Here is a 24,529-nt window from a genome sequence, read left to right as displayed (position 1 = left end):
ACTTCTCTCTATTTAATTTTTGTTTTTCATCTTTATTATCCCTTCTATTTTCTTTTTAGTTTGAGTTGGTTATCTCCTCCTGGCAATAAGGAATCTCCAAATAACCAGACGGGCAGCAATGCAAGTAGTAACCCTTTCATTACATAATAAAGGGTAATTTTCTTTGCTTGCTGTTTTGAACTTAGGCTTTTCATATTTATGGGCAGCAGCTATAAAAATAAAAGGTGAAAAAACATGTGGCCTTTTCATGTTTCTCAGGTACGATTTTATGATGGTGGGAATTACAGGGTTCTGATGTATTTTTTCTTTTTAAAAAAGTTGCAGTTTATGAAGCACTTTCTATGACGTGGGAGTTAACCTTTTATTCATTTAGATAAATGTCTGACAATAGTATTTAATCAACATTTCATAATATTGTCTCTCCAATTTAGTAGGGAAAAGTAACTAAATTTGAAATACAGAGTTATATGGATTGTGTGTCTTTTATAGCTATCTTTTGTGTCATTTCATTTTCTAGGCAAAATGAGTGCTAAAGTTGTAATAAAAGAGAATAGTCAAAAAGATTAGACTTTTTATCTCTCTGTTCTTTCTGGTGGAATGTATTTGCAATAAGACTTTTCTACCTTATTCAACATATGATAAGACAGAATACCTACATCATTGGGTTATTTCAAGTGGTAAGATTTATATTTGGGAAGCAACTTAGAAGTCTTCATTTCACACATCCTACATTTTACAAATAAGAAAACTGAGACCTGGAAATAGAAATAATAACAATAGCTAACATTTATATGGTGTGTCAAGGATTTGGGATGTACAGGATATTTTGGGAAGACTAGTAGTACCTCTGGTATGATGGCTTGCTGAGCCCTCTTCAGAACTGCTTTTTTCCTTTGGTGTTTACTTGCTACCTAGCTTTCATCTGTGGTTCTAAGAATCTGTAACATGCACAGCAGCCACATACTGGTAAACTGTCTTGACAGGCAGGCTAAACCAGCCTTCAAACCCACGAGTGAATTAAGGGAACATCTACCTCAGTATCTCCAGGCTGAATGGGCAGATAAAAACATTTTGTTCCAATGACCTTTGGCCAAGAAAGTGAGGGAAATGGGGCTGTGCAGCACTTAAAGCTTGGTTTAAGTAGCCAAGGTCATCCACTGCATCCAGAAAATCACCAGTTGTCTTAACTTTTGTCTTGACATTAAACTTTTTTTTTTAAACCCTTACCTTCTGTCTTAGAATCAATACTGTGTATTGGCTCCAAGGCAGAAGAGTGGTAAGGGCTAGGCAATGGGGGTTAAGTGACTTACCCAGAGTCACACAGCTAAGAAGTATCTGAGGTCAGATTTGAACCTAGCACTTTCCATCTCTAGGCCTAGCTCTCAATCCACTGAGCCACTCAGCTACCCACTCACCATTGGACTTTGAGAAGTCTGGAAGAGAGTGTGAGCTTGATGACTTTGGGCAACTCTGCCTCAGGTAAATCAAATTTATGTAAGAGTCAAAAGACCTCACCAGGGATCTCATTTTGGTCCTTTTCTAGTACCAAGAATAACAACCAACTGAGGTTTGCAAAGTGCTTTACAAACAACACCTCACTGGATATTAACAACAACCCTTGGAAATAGGTGCTTTTGTTATTGCCATTTTAATTTAGTCAAAAAACATTTATTAAACATTTATGTGCCAGACACTGTATACTAGCCAAAGAAAGGCAAAAGACACTTTCTACTCCTCCTTTGTCTAATGTGGGAAGCAACAAGCAAACAACTAAGTTCAAACATGACACATGAAGGGTAAATTGGAGGTAATTGATTGAGGGGAGGTACTAGAATTAAGGGATTGGAGTATGAAAAGGCTTCCTCTTTAACTAAGACATGAAAGAAGTCAAGGAAGCCATGAGGTAGAGATGAGTGGGAGAGTATCCTAAGAATGGACAGCAATGGAAAATGCCAAGAGTTGGGAGATAGAATATCTTGTTCAAGGAAAAGTAAGGAGGCCATTGTCTCTGATTCACAGAGATACAAGTTGTAGAAGATTGTGTGTGTGTGTGTGTGTGTGTTATGAAAGGCTTTGAATGCCAAACAGAAGATTTTATATTTGATCCTGGAGGTGATAGAGAGTTACTGTAGTTAGTTGAGTGGCATGGCATGTCAGATCTGCCCTTTAGAAAGATCACTGTGAAAGCTGAATAGAGGATAGACTGGAGTGGGGATAGACTAGTGCAGTGACTAACTAACAGGTGATTGCAATAGTGATAAAGATCTGTAAAGGGAGGTGGCTTTGTCAGAGGTAAGAGTGATTGATATATATATATATATATATATATATATATATATATGAAAGATGTTAATAAAGTGTCAAGAGGACTTAATAACAGATTGGATATGAGAGATGAGGAAACTGAGGCAAAGAGAAGTGAAGTGGTTTATCCAAGGCCACACAACTAATAAGTGCCTGAGGCGTATTTTAATTCAGGTCTTTCTAACTTCAGGTACAACATTTTATCTACTGTGTCACCCAGCTATGTAAGTAAGAGAATTGTCAAAGCGAAAGGCCATACAACTGGTAAATAACAGAGACAGAAATTGAACTCAGCATCCTCTGATTTGTAGGTACTTATTTAAAACTTTCTTTCCACAGACCTTCTATCTATATTGGTAGAAGAAGAGAATTTATCCCATAAACAGAAGGCCATCATCGATCAAATTCAAACCTAGCTCTCAATCCACTGTCATCTATAAAAATAATTTTTAGTGGTAGTATGTAGTCTTCCTCAGTTAAGATGAATGAATCATTGGAGTAGGACTTTAGTGGAAAAATTTCAAATACACCTTTATACACCTATGGAATGGATGCCAAAGATGGCATGCAGAGCTCTCTGCCCCCTCCCCTCTCAGTTCATTACTAGAAAGGCTGAGGGACTCAGGGAGCTGCTCTACCCTGCTCTTCACCATGCCTGATGACATCTTTTCACATCCCCTGCCCCTGTGCCCAGCAGTCAATGGGAGCTCAAAGTGGTGAAGGTGGGTGGCTCATGGGAAACAGTGCTGGAGAGGAGCAGAGCCCTTAGGCCCCTCCCTTCCCAAACTCTATATTTGATGAGGACATTCCTCATTTCACCTTCTCCTTGACCCAGCAGTCTAATGGGAGAGTTTCCTCCCTCTCCTGTGTGGGGCAAGTGGTGGTGGTAGTGTGTGTGTGTGGGGTCAAGGTCCAGGACTCCATCCCTAAAAGGTTCTCCATCACTGGACTAGGTAAACAAAGTTCTTCTCCACACTGGAGTAATGGAGTATTGGAGTTTATGGGATAACCATTTTAAAATAGAGGTGAGGATTTACATTTTGACAGTAACTTCAAATTCCCCCAAGAAGTCAATCCAATGTACACTGTTTTCATAGATTTTCATAGACATGAACTTATAGTTATAAGTTGAGTTTGAATCTTGACTTTGCTTCTACCTCTGTTTCTATGAGAAACTTTTCTGATTCTGTTACTTTATATATAAAATGGGGGAAGGGGCAGATTAAATAATACCCTAAATCCCTATGATCAATGGACTAAGGCATATATTATAATGGAAAGAGGACTAACCTCCAAGTAAGGATGCCCTGGGTTTATAGCTTGTCTTTGACAAAAACTATTTATGTGACTTCAGGCAAGAACTTCTTAGCTTTCCAAGCAACTCCCTAAATTGTCCTTGCCAACTGAAGGAGTTTCAACACAAGTTGTTCTACATACACAATGATGAAATCAAAGTTATTGACCAACTTCCATGTATATCTTTATTAATTAAATCTGAATCTATACCATGCTACTTATTGTTTCTCAGTACCATGTTTGAGAAATAAAACTTTTCGAAAACATTCTTAAATTCACTTTAGTCACTTCCTCATATAATATTTGGGTTATCACATCCCTACTAGGTAAAAGTGGAAACCTTTGAAAAACCTACCTACTTCATGGTTAGAGAATTTTTTTAGGACTTGTTCTGCTTCCTAAGGGTTAACCAAAGATGAAAAACAATAAAAAAATAAATACAACTCTGAAGTTCTGTGAAAAATATTGAAACTTTTTCCCTTTGGTCGCAGAAAAATGGGCGTGGTGAAAACTTTTAGCTCTATCATCATCATCAATATCAATTAATAATGAATCCTCAGTTTCTTTCAGGCAAAACTGCATATAGAATAGGAAGACAACATCCAGAAGGTATTTCACTTGAACTAAAGCAGGATTCTGAGGAAAAAGTGATGAGTTCAGGGCAAGAATGAGTGATCGATCTAGGCATCCATATGTGCACTTTTGTGCCTGGCTTGCAACTACCGAACATCTCGAACTAAGAAAGAACATTATTCCTTTACAGCCTCTCAAACAGAGCTGCAACCATATCGGAGTTGTTGGGGGTTTTCCGTTTTGTCTGTTTCCTCAAAGAATCCTATGATCTTGTTTCCATCGGAAATTAATGAGCCACAACAAAGGCAGAAAATAAAAATATTCTAATAAAAATTTCAGGTAGTTCGAGTCGCCGCTTTTGTGTACGAGTGTGTACGCGTTATGTGTCAGGTCTAGGGACTTAGGCGAGCCCAAGTCAGTGTCCGCCAGTCCCAGCGACGAGGGTGCGGAGGAGGCGGCTGGGGAAAGGAATTGCGTCCACGTGTCATTGTTGTGTACTCCACAACTTCAGAAATGAGTTACGCATCCGGGCTTGTGTATCTGGGGTGGTTCGTGTACCTGTGGCAACGCCGTAGTTGGGAGCACATGAGCCTGCGGCGAACTGTGCGAGGAGGAGGGAGTAGAAAGGGACAGGGAAAGAGGGAGGGGGCGAGGACTCCCCGAAGAGAGGGGAATGGGGGAGGGGCTCGCCGGGGGATTGACTTGCCGGCGCGCAGGCGCAGTTGGAACCAGGGGGGGAGGGAGGGAGGCGGGAGCCGCCGCTGCCGCCGCCGCCGCCGCCGCAGAGCCTGGAGGGGGAGGGGGAGGGGGGAAAACGGGAGGGAGCCAGTGAGCGGAGCCGACGCGCCGGGAGGCACCGGCCATGGCCGCCGCCGCCGCCTGCTGATGGACCCGGCCTGGAAGTGCGGGGTCAGAGGCACCCGCGGCAGCGGAGGATGGTGACCACCGGACTCATGCCGCGGCCCAAGAGGGAACAGCCGAGGCCGGGCGAGGAACTGCCTCTGTAAACCGAGCCCGGACCCGTCGCCGCCGCCTCATCCTCAGACACTTGACTGACCGAGACCCGGGGAGGGAGCCCGAGAGCCCACCGGGCGGCGTACCCGCTGCCTCTCCCTCCTCCAGAGGCTGCGGCCCTGAGGTGACTGACGCCCCGCGGTCCCCCACCCCCATCCTCCTGCCCCTCCCCCTTCCTCGGAAATCCCCGCGGCCTCTCCTTCACCCCCTGACCAGGGCCCTCCTCTCTCAACCCATCACTCCCTTTAGCATCTTCTCCCCTCCCCCCACGTCCGCGAGCTGTCCCCCCCTTCTCCCTTCCCCCGCCTCTATCTCCTTCCTGGCCACAGGTCCCGGCCCATCCTCTGGGTCCAGCTCTCCATCCCGAGTCCTTTTCCGAACCGCCTCCAGTCTTGGACGGCTCTGCTCCTAGCCTCGGGCCTCCCTTAGCCATCCGCGAGTCCTGATCCCCGCGCTCCCTCCTCATCCCTCTCTTAGGGTTGGGGTTTGGGGAGGAGGTGGAGAGTAGGTTTGGGAAGGTGTGTTTGGGGGTGCTTTTTAATGGGAGTTGTCCTCCTTCGCAGTCCTTCTAGCCCTCTCCCTTCTTTCCCTTCCTGCGAGGTCTTTTAATTTGGCAGAGGGGTATCTTTTTTTTTTACTCTTAAAGCCACTCTTTCCACCCCCTCAATTTTTTTTAATCCACTCAAACTAATCTTTACTAGATCTCCCATCCAACTCCGTGCATTTCCCACCAAGGGCCTCTTGCCTTCTCATCAGTAAAGATTCCCATCTCCAGAGAGGGGAAGAGGATGATGGAGGTGGGGAGGAGAGAGTTGAGTTTTTTTAGTAGGAGCTTCCCACTAAAACGCTTTACTGCAGCTGGAGAAAAGAGAGTTTGGGGTGTGCGGTTGTGAAGGCACAGAGGTTGGGGATGGGAGGTGGAGTTCCCGGGCCTCCTCCACTGGCCCAGGTTTACCGTGCGTAATCCCCCAGCCCCGAGGCGGCTGCGCCGCCTCCTTTGCAGCTCCAGCTTTGCTAGGGGTTACTGGAGTTCAAACGCATCTGAGATCTGCGTGCTCTGAGGAGGGAGGTGTGGGAAGAGGATGGGGGCTTTGCAATGTTGTGGCATCAAAGATTAATGGTTGGTTTAGCTTTGCTACCCGATGTAAACAGGAAACTAGCTTGGTTTGAAAGGGAAGGAGGGGACTGTGTATCTCTTTCTCTTTAATACTGTAAAGAGTTTGATGCCAGAATCGAATCTTGACTCAAACCCAAAAGATGAGCTGTCTGTGCTGCAGTCGTGACCTGGGCTCATAGCTCTATGGCAGGGATAGCAGTATTTCTATTTCCTGTGTTTTCTTGAGTTAATTTAAAAAAAAATCCTGCATCTCAGAAAAGTAGAATTAAAAAAAAATTTTTAGAAGGAATTATGAAAAGCGATAGAATTGCTAGTTGTTGAGGTGTTCGGGTTCTTCCCAAGTTAGCAAGCTAGTAGGAGTAAGGCGGACTAGCTATATTTAAACCATGTGCAGAAAAGTATATACAAAGATGTGAGCCTGTTCTTTGGATTTGCCGCCTAGTTGACACAGCTTTTGCTAGAAAACAAAATAAAACAAAACATTTTCTGATTCGAATCCTTAGGATTTACAGTGTAAAACGTCTTGACAGATGAAGAGCTATAAAAACTGAGTCTTAAAGGATTTACTTTATGGGTAGGTGTACTTATAATTGGATGGGGAAAAGACATCAAGAGAAGATAATAGATGAAAATAATTGACTTTGTAACAACTGTTAAGTTACAGTTACTACAGAGATAGGTGGAGACTTTGAAGGACATAAAAGTTCTTTATAACTATAGTTTGCACTCATGTGTAGTCTCACTCTTGTTTTCTCTGCAAATTTTTTTCCAAACAAGGAAGATGAGTATTGAAATTATAAATTTTAATTAAACAGATAAATGGTTTAATAAGAACCTGAATTTTCATAGAACAAAGTACATATATGTTTTAAATTTAAAAATATTTAGTCAGGAAAAAATAGCCTGATCCCAGGTCTCTCATCCTCAGTTTTCAAATCAAATGAGATAATATTGTAAAGTACTTAGCACAGGGTTTGGCACATAATAGCTGCTATATAAATGCTTATTTCCCCTTTCCTCTCCCTCCTTTAGAACTAGATGGCATCATGATTTATACCTGAGAAATATTGCATTAAGGTTGTGCTAAATTATTTGTATTTTTACAGAAACAATCTGTAACATAGTATTTGTCAGCATTAATGACTACCTCATTTTCTAAAAGTATTTAAATGCATTTAATATAGTTTAGGAACCCTATTCTTAGTTACTGTTTGTATATTTTTAGATTTAAAAAATCTTGATTTTTTTGGGGGGGTGCAGCATTATAAGTTTCATGGGTCAGAAAACTGTGTAATTGGCTTTTGTTTTACTGGCCCCTGGTTTCTTTTTAGGTTTGTTTTAGTTATAGCCCTCTTGCTCGTTTCTGAGATATTTTAGTGTTTTTAGAATGTTATAAGATACCTCTCAATGTGTTAAATTGTACTCATTAGCTCCATCCTACAGTAGTTGTAGATGAAAGATTATTTAGATTTAAGACTTCTGGGAGGGTGGGGGATGGAGCGGCAAGCTACATGACTCAGTGGATTGAGAGCCAGGCCCAGAAACAGGAGGTCCTAGGTTCAGATTTGGCCTCAGACACTTCTTAGCTATGTGACCCTAGTCAAGTCACAAACCTCATTGCCTAGCTCTTACCACTCTTCTTCATTGGAACTGATACACAGTATTGATTCTAAGGTGGAGGGTAAGGGTTTGGGAAAAAAAAACCCAAAAACTTCTTTCAGAAAAAAAAAGATACTGATAACATTTTGCTTAGGAGGAAGTAGGGAAAATTATCTAGGTGATTTTGACTGGAGGTCTTAGTTTCTTCAACCTTAATGATGACTTAAATATAAAGCTGGTTCTATTTTGAAAACCTGGAGTCCTTTAAAACATATGTTTTGGCTGTCAGCTTAGACTATGACTTGGTGCTATGAATATACTGAACAATTTCTGATTAGGATAGTTTGTCATCAGTAGACATATCTAGACATAGTTTAGTTCAGCAATTCATTTATTTAATGCCTACTGTGCCCACTTTTTGTGCTGTCATGGGGATACAAAAACAAAAGTAAAAGAAAAGACTCTGCCCTCACTCTATTGAAGATAGCAACACACAAATTGATAAGTAAAGACAGATGATTTTAGAAGAAAGCATAAATCATCAGTCAAGGAGATCTAGAAGAGATATGTTTCTGAGGTAGCACCTAAGCTGAGCCCTGAAGAAAGCTAAAGGTTCTGAGGCCAAAAGGAAGAAGGTGTGGAGAGCCTTGGTAAAGTCAGGGAAGCTGAAGATGGAATGTTGAATTCAGAGAACAGTAAATAGGCTAGTTTGGTTGGAACTCTGAGTGCATGGAGGAGAATAAAATGGAATAAGTCTACATAGCAGCCTGGTTTTAGAGGGCTTTAAGGGCAAAAGTAAACTTATATTAAGTAGTTATAAGAATTTGTTGGTAAAGTACCCTAGATTTAAAATTTTAATAATGTTCTTTAGGATTGCTTCTTTAGTGTTTGTGCTTAGCTGTTTGAATGAAGAATATTCACTAAAAAACAAACACAGTTTAAAAAGCATGCTAGGTAGGCAGACAACTGGCACCTAACATTTCTTTCTTTTTTAAAAACCTGTGCCTTTTGTCTTAGAATCAATACTATGTTTGGTTCTAAGGCAGAAGAGTGGTAAGGATTAGGCAATGGGGGTTGTTGACTTGCTCAGGATCACATAGTTAGGCAGTGTCTGAGATCAGATTTGAACTCCAGGCCTGGTCTCTATCTACTGAGCCACTTAGCTGTCTCCACACCCAGCATTTCTCAAGCATTCATGTGCCAGGCACTGCTAAGGGATAGGGATTGAAGAACAACCCAAAAAGAAAGATAGTACTTACTTTCAAGGAGCTTAAATTTAAACAAAAAAAACCCTTATGTCCTGGTAACAACTCTAAGAGAGAAGGTCACGGGCCAGGTAAATAGGGTTAAGTGACTTGCCCAGAGTCATAAAGCTAGGAAGGATCTGAGGCCATATTTGAACACAGGACCTCCCATTGCTAGGCCTGACACTATCCATTTTGCCAACAAGCTGCTCCAGGAGCCTACATTTAAATGGGGGATGACAACACACCAAAGGGGAAGAATGTGAAGGTGCAGGATGTAGAGAAGAGAAAATCAAAAGCACATTTGTGCTTTCCAAAAGGAAAAGGGGACTAGTATGACAAAACAATGTTCTGGTGAGAAGGTCAGAGTTTGAGGGAAGGTAAGAGTTAAAAAAAAAAGACTTTAAATTTGTCTTCCTATGATTCTTTGACATGTGGAAAATAAGAATTTTTAGACAATTAGGTACAATGCTAGCATTTTTGGTAGCATATTCTAATTTCAGGTGAAGCATTTTTAAAAAAACCAACTTGCCATTTGAAAGCTGAGCTTACACTGCCCCCCCCCCCCAGTAAATGATGTATTTTATAATTGTATGTACCTCAAAGAGTAAATTAAGTTGAACAGAATTGGGAGTCGGCATAGTTGGGACCATGATAGAATCAGCAAGCATTTATAACTTATGGGTAGGAAGAGAAATTGGAGATTCAAATTTGGTAGAGTTTTAAATAAATTATTTCTTCTTTCTCTGGTTGGATAATTTTAAAATTTACTTATTATTATAAAATGGGTATCCTGTGTTCTCTCCAAGATCATTCTTTATGTATTTATGACATTTGCATCCTAAATGTACAATATTAGTTTTATTTTCTCTTATGGACATTGCCTTTTTATTTTGTCAGTAATTTTGACAGATTCTGCATGTATTGATAACTATGAAGGAGGATAGTTTGCTTGTTCTATCTGCTATAAGTTGTGATGATGATGATGATGATAATAATAGTGAGAGTAATAAAAAGCTAACATCACCTTATAGAGGTGATCTAGAGGAAGACTTCATTATTTCCTGAACATTAAGTTCTTCATTTCTGATTTTTTCCTCAATAGATAATTACAATGAGACAAAAAAACTTTTTTTAATTGTGCTATGATGTTAACTAATAACAATACTTGACATAATTAAAACATTAACTACAAATGAGTAGGTGATATGGCAAAATGCTGAAAATAGGGGAAGACTATCCTGGCCCAGTGGTAAGAGTACTGGCTCTAAAGTCAGAGGAAACTGGGCTTAAATCCTTCTGATTTTTAACTATCTGAGTGATTTTGAGCAAGTCACTTCATTTCTTTAGGCTTCAGATTGCTCTATCAAGGGGTTGAACTAGATAGATTAAAGTTTCTTCCTCTAGATCTATGATCCTATGATTCCCTTAGTAAATTGGAGATGACACTAAAATAAACATAGGCAGCCATTGTTTCTTTCTTTTTTTTACCCTTATTTTCCCTCTTAGGCTAGGTAATTTGAGTTAAATAACTTGTCCAGAGTCACACACCTAGGAAGTATCTGAGACCAGATTGAACCCAGGACCTCCTGCCTCCAGGCCTAGCTGCCTCTTGTCATGTATTTCTAATACTCTTTTTAAAAAATCTTCAATTTTAATACAAAGAAAATATCTGGAAACAAATAGCATTATACTATTATTACTATTTTGGTTGGTAATGAGTAAGAATTTTCCCCCTTCATCCGTTTTTTTTTTAATTTCAAAATTTCATTTAATTAATTAAGAATATTTTTCCATGGTCACATGTTTCATGTTCTTTCCCTTCCCTCCTTTCCTTCCCCCCATAGCTGACATACAATTCTACTGGGTTTTACATGTATCATTGATCAAGACCTATTTCCCTATTATTGGTAATTGCACTAGGGTGATTGCTTAGAGTTTACATTCCCAATCATATATCCCCATCAACCCATGTGATAAAGCAGTTGTTTTTCTTCTGTGTTTCTATTCTCACAGTTCTTCCTTTGAAAGTAGATAATGTTCTTTCTCATACCCTTCATCTGTTTTTAACTACGTAGCTTTGACATTCACATTTATGTAGAAATATTGTATAGCAGATAACATATACTACTAACCAAGTGAGGTCCTCATATTTGTCAGAAAGCTGAATTAAGGAGCTGCCTTAGTTTTCATTTTCTTTCAGTTTTTGGTTTAGATCACAACTATTTGACTTTTGCTTCATTGCTAGTATTATTTTTACCTTATTGGGGAATGTGAAAAAACAGGTAATTCATTAAAGAATTTTCATATACATTTAAAGCAGTATTCAGCTTTGCATTATTGATAATGGGGATTTATAGTAATTTCTAATTTGATATCCTTGGGCATAATATAATATAACTACCAAAAAGTTTCAAATATACCACTGTTAGTTCTCTTTTAACTAAGTAAACTTTGAAAATTGGGGTATCTGATAGAACTACTGACAAATATGTACCATAGCATTGCCATCTTTTGCTCTATAATTATCCTCAGAAATGTTTCCATTTGCTCCAGTAAAATTAGGAGTTACAAATGTGTTCAACATTCTCTGAAAGAATATCAAAGGGATGCTACTAGATTTGACCAGTCCTAGTCATATCATTTTTTTAATTGCCTATTATTGTATTAGTTTTAGTGATTTCTTACGTTCTTCCCCCCTTTCTCTAATTCTTTCAATGAAGTGGCAGTAGATTGGACCTTTGAAATATTTTTGCCACTTAAAGCTATATTTCATTGAATAGCTTCTTTAAAAAAATAGGCAGTCTTGCATGTATTCAATTATTCTCATATATGTTTTCATTATTTCTTTCCTACAAGTATGCATTCATTTTTCTGTAGCTCTTCATACCTTTTTTTTTAAACCCATACCTTCCATCTTGGAGCAAAAGGAGTCAATACTGTGTATTGGCTCCAAGGCAGAAGAGTGGTAAGGTCTAGGCAATGGGGGTTAAGTGATTTGCCCAGGATCACACAGCTGGGAAGTGTCTGAGGCCAGATTTGAACCTAGGACCTCCGGTCTCTAGGCCTGACTCTCAATCCACTGAGCCACCCAGCTGCCCCCTCTTCATACCTTTTTAACTTTTTTCCTCCCTTCCTCCACCTACAGAAAGGAAGTAGTTAGAGGTACTCTGTATCATGAGATACAGATCTACATCTAACTTACTGTGTGTCACTAAAATGTCTGCATGGAAGAAAATTATTTGACAGGAATGTTATTTTTCTATCTGATTACAGATGTTTCAGAGATTTTAGTAAAAGAAAATGAAAAAAATTGTTAATCTTTCAAGGAAACAATATTTTAAAGAGCATTACTTTTTTATTTTATATTAATGAATTTTGTAGGTCAAAAAAAAGACCTTGAAAATTAACAAGTAAAAATTAACTTATGCCAGCTCTTTATTGAGCAGTTAATACTTTTGAATTAGTCACCTTTTTCGATATTCAAGTGAATCTGAAATGATTTTTTATTTATACTTAGAGTTAGAACTAGTGAAAACTTTTAAACATAATTTTGAAACACAAATTTAATCAGAATAGAAAATGCTTAAAGAAAGGAAAAATATTACAAGGGGAAATACCTAGCTTGCTAATACATCTCTAAAAAGTTATTTTTTTTTAACAAACACATAATAACCATTATGGGAATATGTATGCATATCCACATCTTAAAGTTCTATTGGCTGACTTATTTTTTATGTGTATCTTTTATGAATTTTAGGGTTGTCACAACTTTACTGAAAAGGAAAAATATGGCTGCAAGAGAGAAATTGGAGGCAGTGTTAAATGTGGCCCTGAGGGTCCCAAGCATCATGCTTTTGGATGTCTTGTACAGATGGGATGTCAGCTCTTTTTTCCAGCAGATCCAAAGAAGTAGTCTCAATAACAACCCTCTTTTCCAGTATAAGTATTTGGCTCTTAATATGCATTATGTGGGTAAGTCTTTGCTTCATTTATTTTTTTAGTCTTAAAATGAACTCGTTAGGGTACTAAATGTCTTTTTTAAATGTGGATGAATTGATGACATAATTTGGTCACATTGATGTGGCAAGTATAGTCATAGAATGCTTTTAATAATGTAGTCTTAGCAGTTTGCTTTGTTTTATTCAGATGAATTGTAGATTATTTTGATTTTGGGGTATAAAATTGGAAGTGGGAGAATAAATCATATATTTTAGCAAGATGTCAATTGAAGCCATTATTTTCCATTAACATACCTTATTTCCTCTTGGCAGTTGATCTGGTTATCACTAAAAATGAAGATGAATTTTTTTTTTGCCTAAAATATGTTTTTTCCCTTGTTTGTGTACTTCAGAGATCCCCAGAGATACAGAACAAAAACACCCACATCAACTCAAAAGAAAACATTCCGTTCAAATAAATGTGATAGTAGTATTATATGAAATAGTATCATAACAGACATCTCCTTTGAGGTGGGAAAAACTCCCAACTCGGTTCTGGAACTATGATTGTTATGTAGTAGTAGTAATGATAGTAAAAGTAACTAGAAGAACTTGAAGAAATCTAAGATAAGAAATATTGTATAATGTAGACTCAGAGAATTTTAGAATTGGGATGAAATGACAACTTGGAACAATGAATAGTCTTTAGTTCATACAGATCTCATAATGGTAATAAAATGTTTTATCCTTTGTATATAAAGATGATACTACATACCTTTAGTGGAACATGAATTTGAGTTACCTTTTTTCTAGCATTAATGATGAATTTCTATAGAGCAGTGGTATCAAATGCAAATGTTTTTCCAGGCAACATATTGACTTAGAATCACAAATTAACATTACCTATGTTGTGTTGTACTTAAATGAACTTTAAACTGGTCTATTTTTCTCTTACTCAGATGTTTTGAGGCTTTCCCAATTTGATACCTGCCATAGGGCATCTAATCTTATTAAAAAATGCCTTTTAAGGTAGTGATGTAGTCTATAGCTAGACTAATATAATCTGAAGTTCTATAGACTTGGGATGTATTAAATGTTAAGAACACACTTGTACAGGGCCTAGATGGAATTTTCTTTTTTTTCTTTTTTTGCCTTGGACAACTTGGTTTTCATTCCTAGCTCAGTCTTTTATATAATAATATGCTATTACGGCATTTATGGCAAAGGTTGTAATCATCTTTGAATTTGTAAGTAATTTATTAGGATACACTTTGGACCTTTTCCTTAGATTATAAGTTCCTTGAGAGTAGACATAAGCTAACACATCAAGAAAACACTGATATTAACAGAAATCTTTGGACAGCAAACAAAATAATTATAGGAATGCTAGCCCAAATTGTGTGTTAGGGACCTGTTAAGAGCACCTCATTTTTACTTTGTATCACTTATGCCATTTTCTTAGTGTTTCACTCTCATAATTAGCTTTCTTCATTGTGTACTATTTTAGAACTATAGAATGATATGACAGTTACAGTATATGAACCTATAAAATGGCTTGAATATTGAGTGAAGAGAGAGGATAGGATAGGATAGAATTCTTCCTTTAGAGTTTCATTTTCACCTAGAGATGGAGTTTCTATAGTTCTTGAACTTTGAGCTAAACATTCTGGTTAGTAGTAATTATTACTGCAAATCCCATGTTTCACTTAAGTCACTAATGACAGGTATTATGATATAGTAGAAAAGGTTGATTGGTTGATTGTTCTTCCTATTTGAAGAGGACCAAAATGACTTCATCATGTTGGGTCATTCTACAGTGTATCTGACTGTGGCTGATCAGACCAATACAAGTTTGGAAGGATCTATCACAGGTCAGTCAGAAATAACCCATATAAGTATTTAGGATGTAGATGTTTCTAAATTTGCACATCTTATGTTTCTTTTGAGTGATTGCAATTTTGCTTTGCTCATGGAGCCTAGTGGGCTGGGTAGTCCTGTGCCAGTCTCACAATTGATACCAAGGTTCTATAGAGAATCCCTGAGGGTGTCCTTTTTGCTTCTTCTTACTTCTGTGTGAGCCTTGTGTGAATTCTCCATAAAATAGTCTTTTAGGCAAATATGTATTTGGCATTGGAACAACATGGCCAGCTCGTCAGAGTTGTACTCTTTGCAGTAGATTTTGAATGCTTGGGAGTTTAGCTTGGTACTGGTAGACCATCCAGGTTTCATAGGCATACAACAATGAGGTCAGCACAGCGATTCTATAGCTCTTCAGTTCCATAGGCATCCTAATACTCCTACAGTGCCCTTTGAAACCTTCCCAAAACCAAGCTAGCTCTGGCAATACATGAGTCAACCTAATCATTTACATGAACATTCCCGAGAAGTATACTGCCAAATTAAGTGAACTTGTCCATAGTATGCAAAAAAATTTCTTCATTTGCTGTAACCAATGGTTCCACATATGGATGAAGTGGTACTGGCTTCTGGAGAACCTGTTAAATTGGTATTAAAGTATAAAAAGTATTAGAATGGCAATGGAAAGATGTTTTTATTCTAGTCCTACTATTAATTATCTGGGTGACTTCAGGCAAATCATTTTACTTAAATTCTTTCCTCATTCATAAAATTAGGGGATTGGGCTTGGTGATTTCTAATGTCCTTTACTTTGAACTGCTAATTCTAACCCATCTTATGGCAGGAAGGCTTTGTGTTAAAACAGAAAAAAGCAAAAAATAATAACCTAGCTCATTATGGATGAGCAGTTGTGTTGTATACTTCAGATTTAGGCATGATTAGTGTTCACTTTGCATTATGGTTTTTCAGTTGGATTTATCAGTTTTTAGTTCAGAATCAATTATTTTTGTCTGATGCTGTCTTTTCCTTTGCTTCCAGAACGGTTAATTAATTTTAGAAATTTATGGTTTGTAGTGCAGCTGAAATTCACACCCTGTTTTGTTAGTACTGGGAACTGAACCAAGCTTTCTTTAGTACAGTCAGTTCTATTGCTATGTACTCTTCTTTAGTGATTACACAAAATAGATACTTTTAGCTTGAACAGGTGTTTTTTTGTTTTTTTTTTAAGCATCCTATCTAAATACAATGCAGTTATTTTAATTTAATTTTTTTTTTTTTTAGTTATAGTGATCAAGTATGTGGAATTTTGGAGCTGCTAAGATAGCTCAGTAGATAGAACATTGATCCTAGTGTAAGCAAGACCTGAGTGCAAGTCTGGCCTCAGATACTCATTAGCTGTGTGATTTGGGTAAGCCACTTAACCTATTTGCCATAATCCTCTGGAGAAGTAAATGACAAAAGATAACAGTATGTTTGTCAAGAAAACCTCATGGACAGCTACTGGTCCATGGGGTCATGAGAAGTGGGACACGATTGAACAACTGCACAATAACATATGGAATTTAGCAGCTAGATAACTTTTATAGCAGAAATAAATGTGGCAATTTGTATTTGCCTTTGTGTTTTAGATGCCTCCCCCTATAGTTCTGTAATTATAAGTTTTATTTTTCATTTTTGTTTCTTCTGTTGTCCTTTGGGGCTTACTTCTAGCTTTTACTAAGGAGCAAATTGTAGATAAGGAAAGAGTTCTAGTTTCCAAGAGGGAAGTACACATGTAAGGTTATAAATAGAAAGGATGGGGTACTTTTTTTTTTAACCTCCTAAAGAGGTAGAAAGATGTTGGGATGAAGGGAGAAGAGAAACTGAGATAATAAAATTATATTTAATAGAGATGAATATCCAAGCCTGGACTTAAGTACTTGATAGTTTAGACAATAAATATCCTATAGCTGCTCAGTGTTTCCTTTTTATATTGATAGGTTTAATTCTTTTTGATGATTATGGATCTCATTTAGGAAAGATCTTTATACTTCTCAAACTTGATTCAGTCAGTGTAATGTTATCAGTAAATAAGAGCATCTGAAGGACCTTACCATTTATAGAGAATCCTTTCTTTGATTTAGACTCTGCTACAGTGGCATATAATTTTATTAATCTTGTCTCCTTTTTTTCTGCCTCTCTTGATATAAATAATTAGGGGATTATTGAAAAAAATTTCTGTTGCTATCTCCATCAAGGAGTCTTTTACAATTTTAATAAAATCATGACATACACCGGTTTGGGCAATAATTGCTAAGGTTGTATTTTGCTTTACTGAATCTTCTTTAAAAAGATCAATGAATAGCAAATTAACATGAATTGTAAATTATCAGTTTCAGGATAAGGAGATCTGGTTAAACATTTCATTTTATAAAGATCTAAGTATCTTCCTCCTTATATTTGGAACCAGTTCCACTAGGCTCCTTCAAACTAATATAGTCGACTTCCGGTTAAGATGGCGGCTTAGAGAAAGCTAAAGTTCAGATCTCCGGAAAACCCTTCCCGACCGATCTCAAACTATAAGCTCCTAAGGCGCCGAAATTCAAAACGATCAACAGCACAGACCCTGGGAACCCTCCTCCTGGACCTGGACCCGGTTCAAAAGGTACGGCCCCCCTCAAAAGCCAGAACCCGAGATCACTCAGACCTCAGGGGTAGGAGCGCAGAGTCCAAGGCTCCCGGAAGCCGCAGCCCGGCCGGGCTCAGAGAGCAGGGTCCTCGGAACAACAACCCTCAGGGCCTCTACCCAAGTCCCAGTGAAAGTCATTGCTCCCCCCAGCAGAGAGCAGGGTCCTCGGAACAACAACCCTCAGGGCCTTCCGTCCCAGTGAAAGTTACTGCCTGGGGCTTCCTCTGCAGAGAGCGGGTGGAAACAACAGCAACCCTCAGGGCGGGCAAGACAGCCTCACGGGCTGGATCCTGCTATCCAAGTCTCAGTGAAAGTCCTTGCCCTCGGAGCTTGGGGAAGCTGCAGCCCATCCCCCCGCAGGCCGACGAAACAGCCTCACGGCCAGCGATTCTGAAGGCAACTTCCGGAAAGCGAGCCGGGGGGAGAGTGTGGCCTCGTGGTCCGACCCTTCCATTCCAGTTCCAGTGAGGCATATTCAGTTTAACCCAGGGAAAGCTCATAGAAGGGACAATCTGCCCCGGACTAAAGCCTCTGATCACCAGACAGAGATAAGAAAAGCTAATCCTCCACATTCAGAAATGGCAAACTCCACAGAAGCACAGAAGCCCCAAAATACCAAGAAAAATAAGAAGAAAGGGGCGACTTTGGACACATTCTATGGAGCCAAAATACAAAATACAGAGCAGATAGAAGAAGATATACAAGAAAATTCTCCAAAATCTTCCAAAGGAAATAGAAACTCTCCACAAACCCATGAAGAATTTGAATCAGAAATGACCAAAAAGATGGAATCCCTCTGGGAGGAAAAGTGGGAAATAATGCAAAAGAAATTCACGCATCTACAAAACCAGTTTGACCAAACTGTAAAAGAAAACCAGGCTTTAAAGCAAGAACTAATAAAGCAAAGCCAAAACACCAAGAAATTAGAAGAGAACATAAAATATCTCACCGACAAGGTGATAGATCTGGAAAATAGAGGGAGAAGAGAAAATTTAAGAATAATTGGACTCCCAGAAAAGCCAGAAATAAACACCAAACTGGACATGGTGATACAAGATATAATCAAAGAAAATTGCCCAGAGATTCTAGAACAAGGGGGCAATACAGCCACTGACAGAGCTCACAGAACACCTTCTACACTAAACCCCCAAAAGACAACTCCCAGGAATGTAATTGCCAAATTCCAAAGCTATCAAACAAAAGAAAAAATCCTACAGGAAGCCAGAAAAAGACAAACTAATATAGTCTTAGGCTCAGTCATCATACTCATGATATCATACTTATGCTATTGATGGGCTTGTAAGACTTAGAGTCCAGGGAATAGCAACAATCTAGGATCAACCCTCTAACCTTGCCTCTGAAGCTATAGTCCTGGGAAGCAAACCTTGTGGAGACAATAGCCTGGTAACGTTTTCTGCCCGTGCTTACTCAGCAACTAAAGTATTTTCAAAAAGAAAGTACTTGCCCCCAAAGTCATTGGCATTATCAAATGGTTCAACATCAAAAAACAATGTGGGATTATTAATGGAAGTGGCTTTTAAAAGATGTATTACCATTGACTTTGCTGCTGTTCCTTAAGGACCATTGGGCTTTTTTATCTGACTTATAGCTGAAACTTTCCATATCTTTTAAGTCTACCTATTAGAGTGTGAATTCTTTGAGAGCAGAAACTGTCTTGCTTTTCTCTTTGCTAACACAGCATTTTGTATATAGTAATTGCTTAATGAATGCTTTTTATCATTCAGTTTTATGTTCAGTTCTGAGTGCTATGTTTTAAGGCAGATGTTTAGAAATTAGAATGTGGCCAAAAGACAGCAGACTGAATGAAAAATCTGATAACTGTATTCTTTTTTTAAAAATTTTTGTAAAAATTAATTTTAGTCAATTTAGAACACTATTCCTTGATTACAAGAATCACATTATTTCCCTCCCTCCCCTCCCCCACTGTAATAATTAAAATAGTGGAAGACATAAACTGTATGGCAGATACAAGAGTGGATGGTTTAAATTGTGACTGCAGAAAATATGGTTTCAAGACAGTGTCTTGTTTTAAAATCAAATATATAAGGTGGTCACCAGGGAAATATTCCCAATTATGAAATACCAAGTCAACTGGGTTTTATAGAGATTTTAATTCATACAATGAGGAATTAAAGAAAGTGAGAGAGAATAAGAGAGGAATAAGTATGAAGGGCCTTAGCCAACATGGCCTAGACATGAGTCTTAAGAGAGAGATCAGTCAGTCTTAAATCACTCACCACAAGTTCTGTCCAAGCAAGGATTCTAGTGTTCAGAGACACCAGTTCAGCCATCCATCCATCTCCAGAGAGAGATTCTTCTGATTGTGTCGGGACTCAGCTTTTCCTCTCCTTATAAAGGGAATTTTCTCCTATGTCACCTCCCCTAAGTTCTCCTATCTACCAATCACAGTAGATGTTTTTCAAAGGACAGACCATTCTTAGTTCACACCTAAGAAGGCTTTAAATTTTTGATGAAGTTCACACCAGAAAACTTCTGAGTAAGTTTCTCACCTCTTTGCTCCTTATAAATTCACAAGTTGCCTGACCTTTATAGGTACTTAGCACACTTTTGTATTAGATCTAAAATTAGGCACAGCTTAAGAACTTTTGTCTTACTATAAGTATGGGTTTAAGTATCTTTCATTGTTCAGCAAGGAGTTTCTTTCCCTAAAGCAGATTTAAGTAGGGGTGGAGTAGAGGTCTTCACATTCCTGATCTAAGTAGAGGTCTAACATTCCTGATTTAAGTTCCTTCATTGTTTAAAATGGGGAATGGTCTTAACCTAACCTTATGAAGTAGGGTCTGAGAATTTTTAAGGTTCACAATCCAACCTTATGAAGTAGGGTCTGAGAATTTTTAAGGTTCACAATCCCCCCTGATGATCATTGGGAGACTAGTCTCCCCATTGATCATTTAACGTAATCATCTTGTAGTCCTAAATGCACTTCTAACTACACATGCATACAATATTCAATTTTCTAAGAGGAAATTAGAGTAGTGAGGGAGGAATAGAAAGAAAGAAAGCAAAACCAATGTTTTGCTAGGCACGTTGACAGAAAGTCAAATTAGGGGCAGTCCCTTTTGGCATAAATGTATACATTACAATAAATGTTCAATCAAAGTTCAGTTCAATCAATCATATCCAAAGTTCATTCTTGATCTTCTTGATGCAGTCTGGGTTTTCTGGCATCTTTCTGCAACAATTCATTCTCTGGATTTAGGAGTTAACAAGCTTCTTCCTTGAAGATCTTTTCTCGAACAAAATCAAAAGTCTTGGATTTTTATAAAAATACAATCTCAAACAAAAAATCAAAAATTTTGGATTTGAAATTAAAATACAATCCCCCCTGAAGTAAGTGTTAAAAAACATCCAGTTCAGCTTAGGATGCAATGTTTAGTTATGGGGGTGTATGAGTCAATTATCAAAAGAAGAGAAAAATAATAAAAAATATAAGGAAAAAAATTCAAAATAGGCCCTTGTATAGGTCCAATTTAAAGTAATTTCCATCCCACAAGTCTGTAGGACAGAATGCAGTAATATTTCACTTAGCCATTTGTAGCCAAGACTAAAGGAAGTTGCCATAATATAAGAAGAAAAAAAAATTAGAATTCTATTTTGATAGGGAAGTGTCATTCCCTCCCCTCCCCCAATAGCCAACGTGCAATTTCACTGGGTTTTACATGTGTCCTTGATCAGAACCTATTTCCGTGTTGTTGTTTGCAATAGGATGATCATTTAGAGTCTACATCCCCAATCATGTCTCCCTCAACCCATGTAATCAATCATTTGTTTTTCTTCTGTGTTTCTATACCCACAGTTTTCCCTCTGAATGTGGATAGTATTCTTTCTCCTAAATCCCTCTTGAGTTGTTCAGGATCACTGCATTGCCATTAATAGAGAAGTCCATTACATTTGATTGTGCCAATGTTTTCCTGGTTCTGCTCCTTTCGCTCTGCATCACTTCCTGGAGGTTGTTCCAGTCTCCATGGAATTCCTCCACTTTATTATTCCTTTGAGCACAATAGTATACCATTACCAACATATACCACAATTTGTTCAACCATTCCCTAATTGGAGGGTATCCCCTCATTTTCCAGTTTTTTGCCACTACAAAGAGTGCAGCTATAAATACCAAATTCCTTATATAACAGATATAGTGCTAATAGCAGGAAGAGCAAAAATGGGGGAAAATACAGAGTAATTTTATTAATGAATATTTATGGAAAAATTCTAAATAAAATATATATCACAAAGATTATATATTGTGACCAAATGGGATTTATACCACAAATGGAGGGCTGGTTCAGTAGAAGAAAAATTACTAACATAATTGATGATATAAATAACAAATGTAATGAAAATAATATGTGACAAAATGTAGCATCATTCCTATTAAAATACATGAAAAGACTTACATAAATAGATTTTTCGTGAAAATGATAGGAAGAATCTACCCACGGTTATGAGCAAGCCTTATTTATAATAAGGATGTTAGAAACCCTCTCAGTACAATTAGGAATAAAACAAAGATGTCTATTATCATGACTATTATTTAGTATTGTACTAGAAGGACTAGCTGTATCTGCAAGATAAGAAAAAGTAATTGAAGCAATCAGAATGGGCAGTGAGATAAAACAATCTCCTTTTGCAGATGGTATAATGGTATACTTGGAAAATCTGAAGAGATTCAACTAAAAAATTAGTTGAACCAATTTTAGCAGAATAACAGGATAAAAAATCCATACAAGACATCAGAATTTCTATATATCACCAATAAAATAGAAGGTAGCAAGATATATTTGATTTAAAACAACCATAGACAATACAAAATATCTGGGAATGTGCCTATTAAGACAAATTCAGGAACTTTATAAACAAAATTATAAATATTTTTATACAAGTACAATCATGTAAATAATTGGAGAATTATTGCTTGTTCATAGGTGGGCTAAACCAAATAAAAAATGATAATTCTACCTAAACTACTTATTCAGTGCTATACCAAAAAAATTTAATTAAGTTAGAACGAATAATAAAATTCTTTTGGAAGAATACAAGTTTAGGAATATCAAAGAAATTCATTAAAAAATGTAAAAGAAGAATTTTAGCAGTATCCGAACTTAAACTGTATTATAGCACACTAATTATTAAAACTATTTGGCATTGGCTAAGAAATAGTGTGTTGGATCAATGAAATAGAGTAAGATATATAACATACAATAGTAAATATCATAGTAATCTTATATTTGATAAATGTAAAGATTTAAGATTTTGGGATAAGAATTTAGTATTTGGTAAAAATTGTTTGGAAATCTAGAAAACAGTCTGGAAGAAACTAGGTATATAGACTGATATCTTAAACCACTTACCAAGACATGGACAGAATGGACATAGGACCTAGATGTAATCAGATGTATGGATAAGAGAATGATTTATGAATAAACAAGAGCTAGAGAACATTTGAATTGTAAGAGGGATACTTTTGATTGCATTAAATTAAAATGATTTTGTATAAATAAAACCAATGTAACCAAGATTAGAAAGAAAGTAGAAAATTGGGGAAAATTTTTTATGGTTTCTCAAATAACAGAGAACTTTTTCTAATTTAGAAGAATATGAGTCATTCCTCTATTGATACATGGTCAAAGGATGTGAATAGGTAATTTTTGGAAGATGAAATAAAAACTATACAATCATTCAAAGAAATGCTCTAAATCATTGTTGATTAGAAAATGCAAATTAAGACAACTCTGAGATATAATCTTACCCCTCCCCCCCTTTAGACTGGCTAAAACAATAGATGGGGAAAATGACAAATGTTGGTCAGGATGTGGAAAATGGGGACACTAATACACTGTTGGCGGATCTGTGAACTGACCCAAAATTTTAGAGGAAAAAAAATGCAATTATGCCCCCAAAGAGTTGTAAAACTGCATGTACTTTATGACCCAATAATACCACTATTAGATCTGTTTCCTCATATGACTAGGAAAAAGGCAAAGAACTTGTATGTTTTAAAATATTTATAGCAGCTCTCTTTGTGGTGGCAAAGAACTGGAAATTGAGGGGATGGCCATCAGTTGGGGAATGGCTGAATAAGTTGTGATATATAATTGTGATGAAATAATACTGTTCTGTAAGAAATGATGAACAGATTAATTTTGGTAAAAATAAACTTCTATAAAATTTTCTCATGTTTGCAATTCTTGTTCATATCTTTCTGTATATTTTCCATGTATTATCTCTCCATTGTTTTGGAAGCCTTCCTCTGGGCCTTTTACTATTTCAGATACTCATATTATACTTGAGCTGTTTAGCTGTTATATTTCTCTTAGGCTGTGTGACTAGCTAGCCTATCTTCTTTTTTGACCATCCATTGTGTTAGGAGTACCACATCCTGATCTCTTCCCTCATATAAGTAAGGCTAATTTTCCTTAAAAGACGTTTAGATGGGCAACTAGTTGGATCATATGGACAGTGAGCCAGTCCTGGAGATGAGAGGAATTTTCTCTGTTCTTGTTGAATATACTTTTTCTGTTATGGCTAAGTAAATCATTTTTGGTTACTTATTGAATGACCTATAAGTGTCTTCATTTTGTTCCAGTATCAAACTGAAATTATCAAAGAATGAATCTGAATCTGGTTGAACCCAGATCACCCATACAGTTATGATGATGTCTTTTATGTCACTTCTCTAGTGTAAGATCTGATTAGTAGTATGCCTTCTTAAAACCATGTGTCTTTGCAATGCTCTTGAGGAAGCTGCAATTTTAATTTTTGATGATGTATATGTAAACATAATTCTCAGTCTTCAGGAGTAGTGTTGTAACTATCCCTTCACTACTGAATTATCCTTTTAGAAGGTCTTAATTTCAACATTACTTAATTTTTTTGA

The 24,529-nt window shown here is 37.4% G+C and overlaps 1 protein-coding gene across 1 annotated transcript in view; it reads left to right on the top strand.

Moving 5' to 3' along the window:
- Positions 1 to 4,921: 4,921 nt before the first annotated feature.
- RNF145 (ring finger protein 145) overlaps positions 4,922 to 24,529 on the top strand; it is a 105,588-nt gene continuing 85,980 nt past the window's right edge. Inside the window, exons 1-2 of the mRNA XM_007473959.3 lie at positions 4,922 to 5,311; positions 12,908 to 13,122. Coding sequence (XP_007474021.1) covers positions 12,939 to 13,122 — 184 coding nt within the window. The 5' untranslated portion in view covers positions 4,922 to 5,311; positions 12,908 to 12,938. The remainder of the gene's footprint in view (positions 5,312 to 12,907; positions 13,123 to 24,529) is intronic.

Source organism: Monodelphis domestica, chromosome 1, assembly GCF_027887165.1.
Source record: "Monodelphis domestica isolate mMonDom1 chromosome 1, mMonDom1.pri, whole genome shotgun sequence".
In the NCBI taxonomy this organism is placed as follows: domain Eukaryota; kingdom Metazoa; phylum Chordata; class Mammalia; order Didelphimorphia; family Didelphidae; genus Monodelphis; species Monodelphis domestica.
This window is presented reverse-complemented; position numbering and strand designations above follow the sequence as displayed.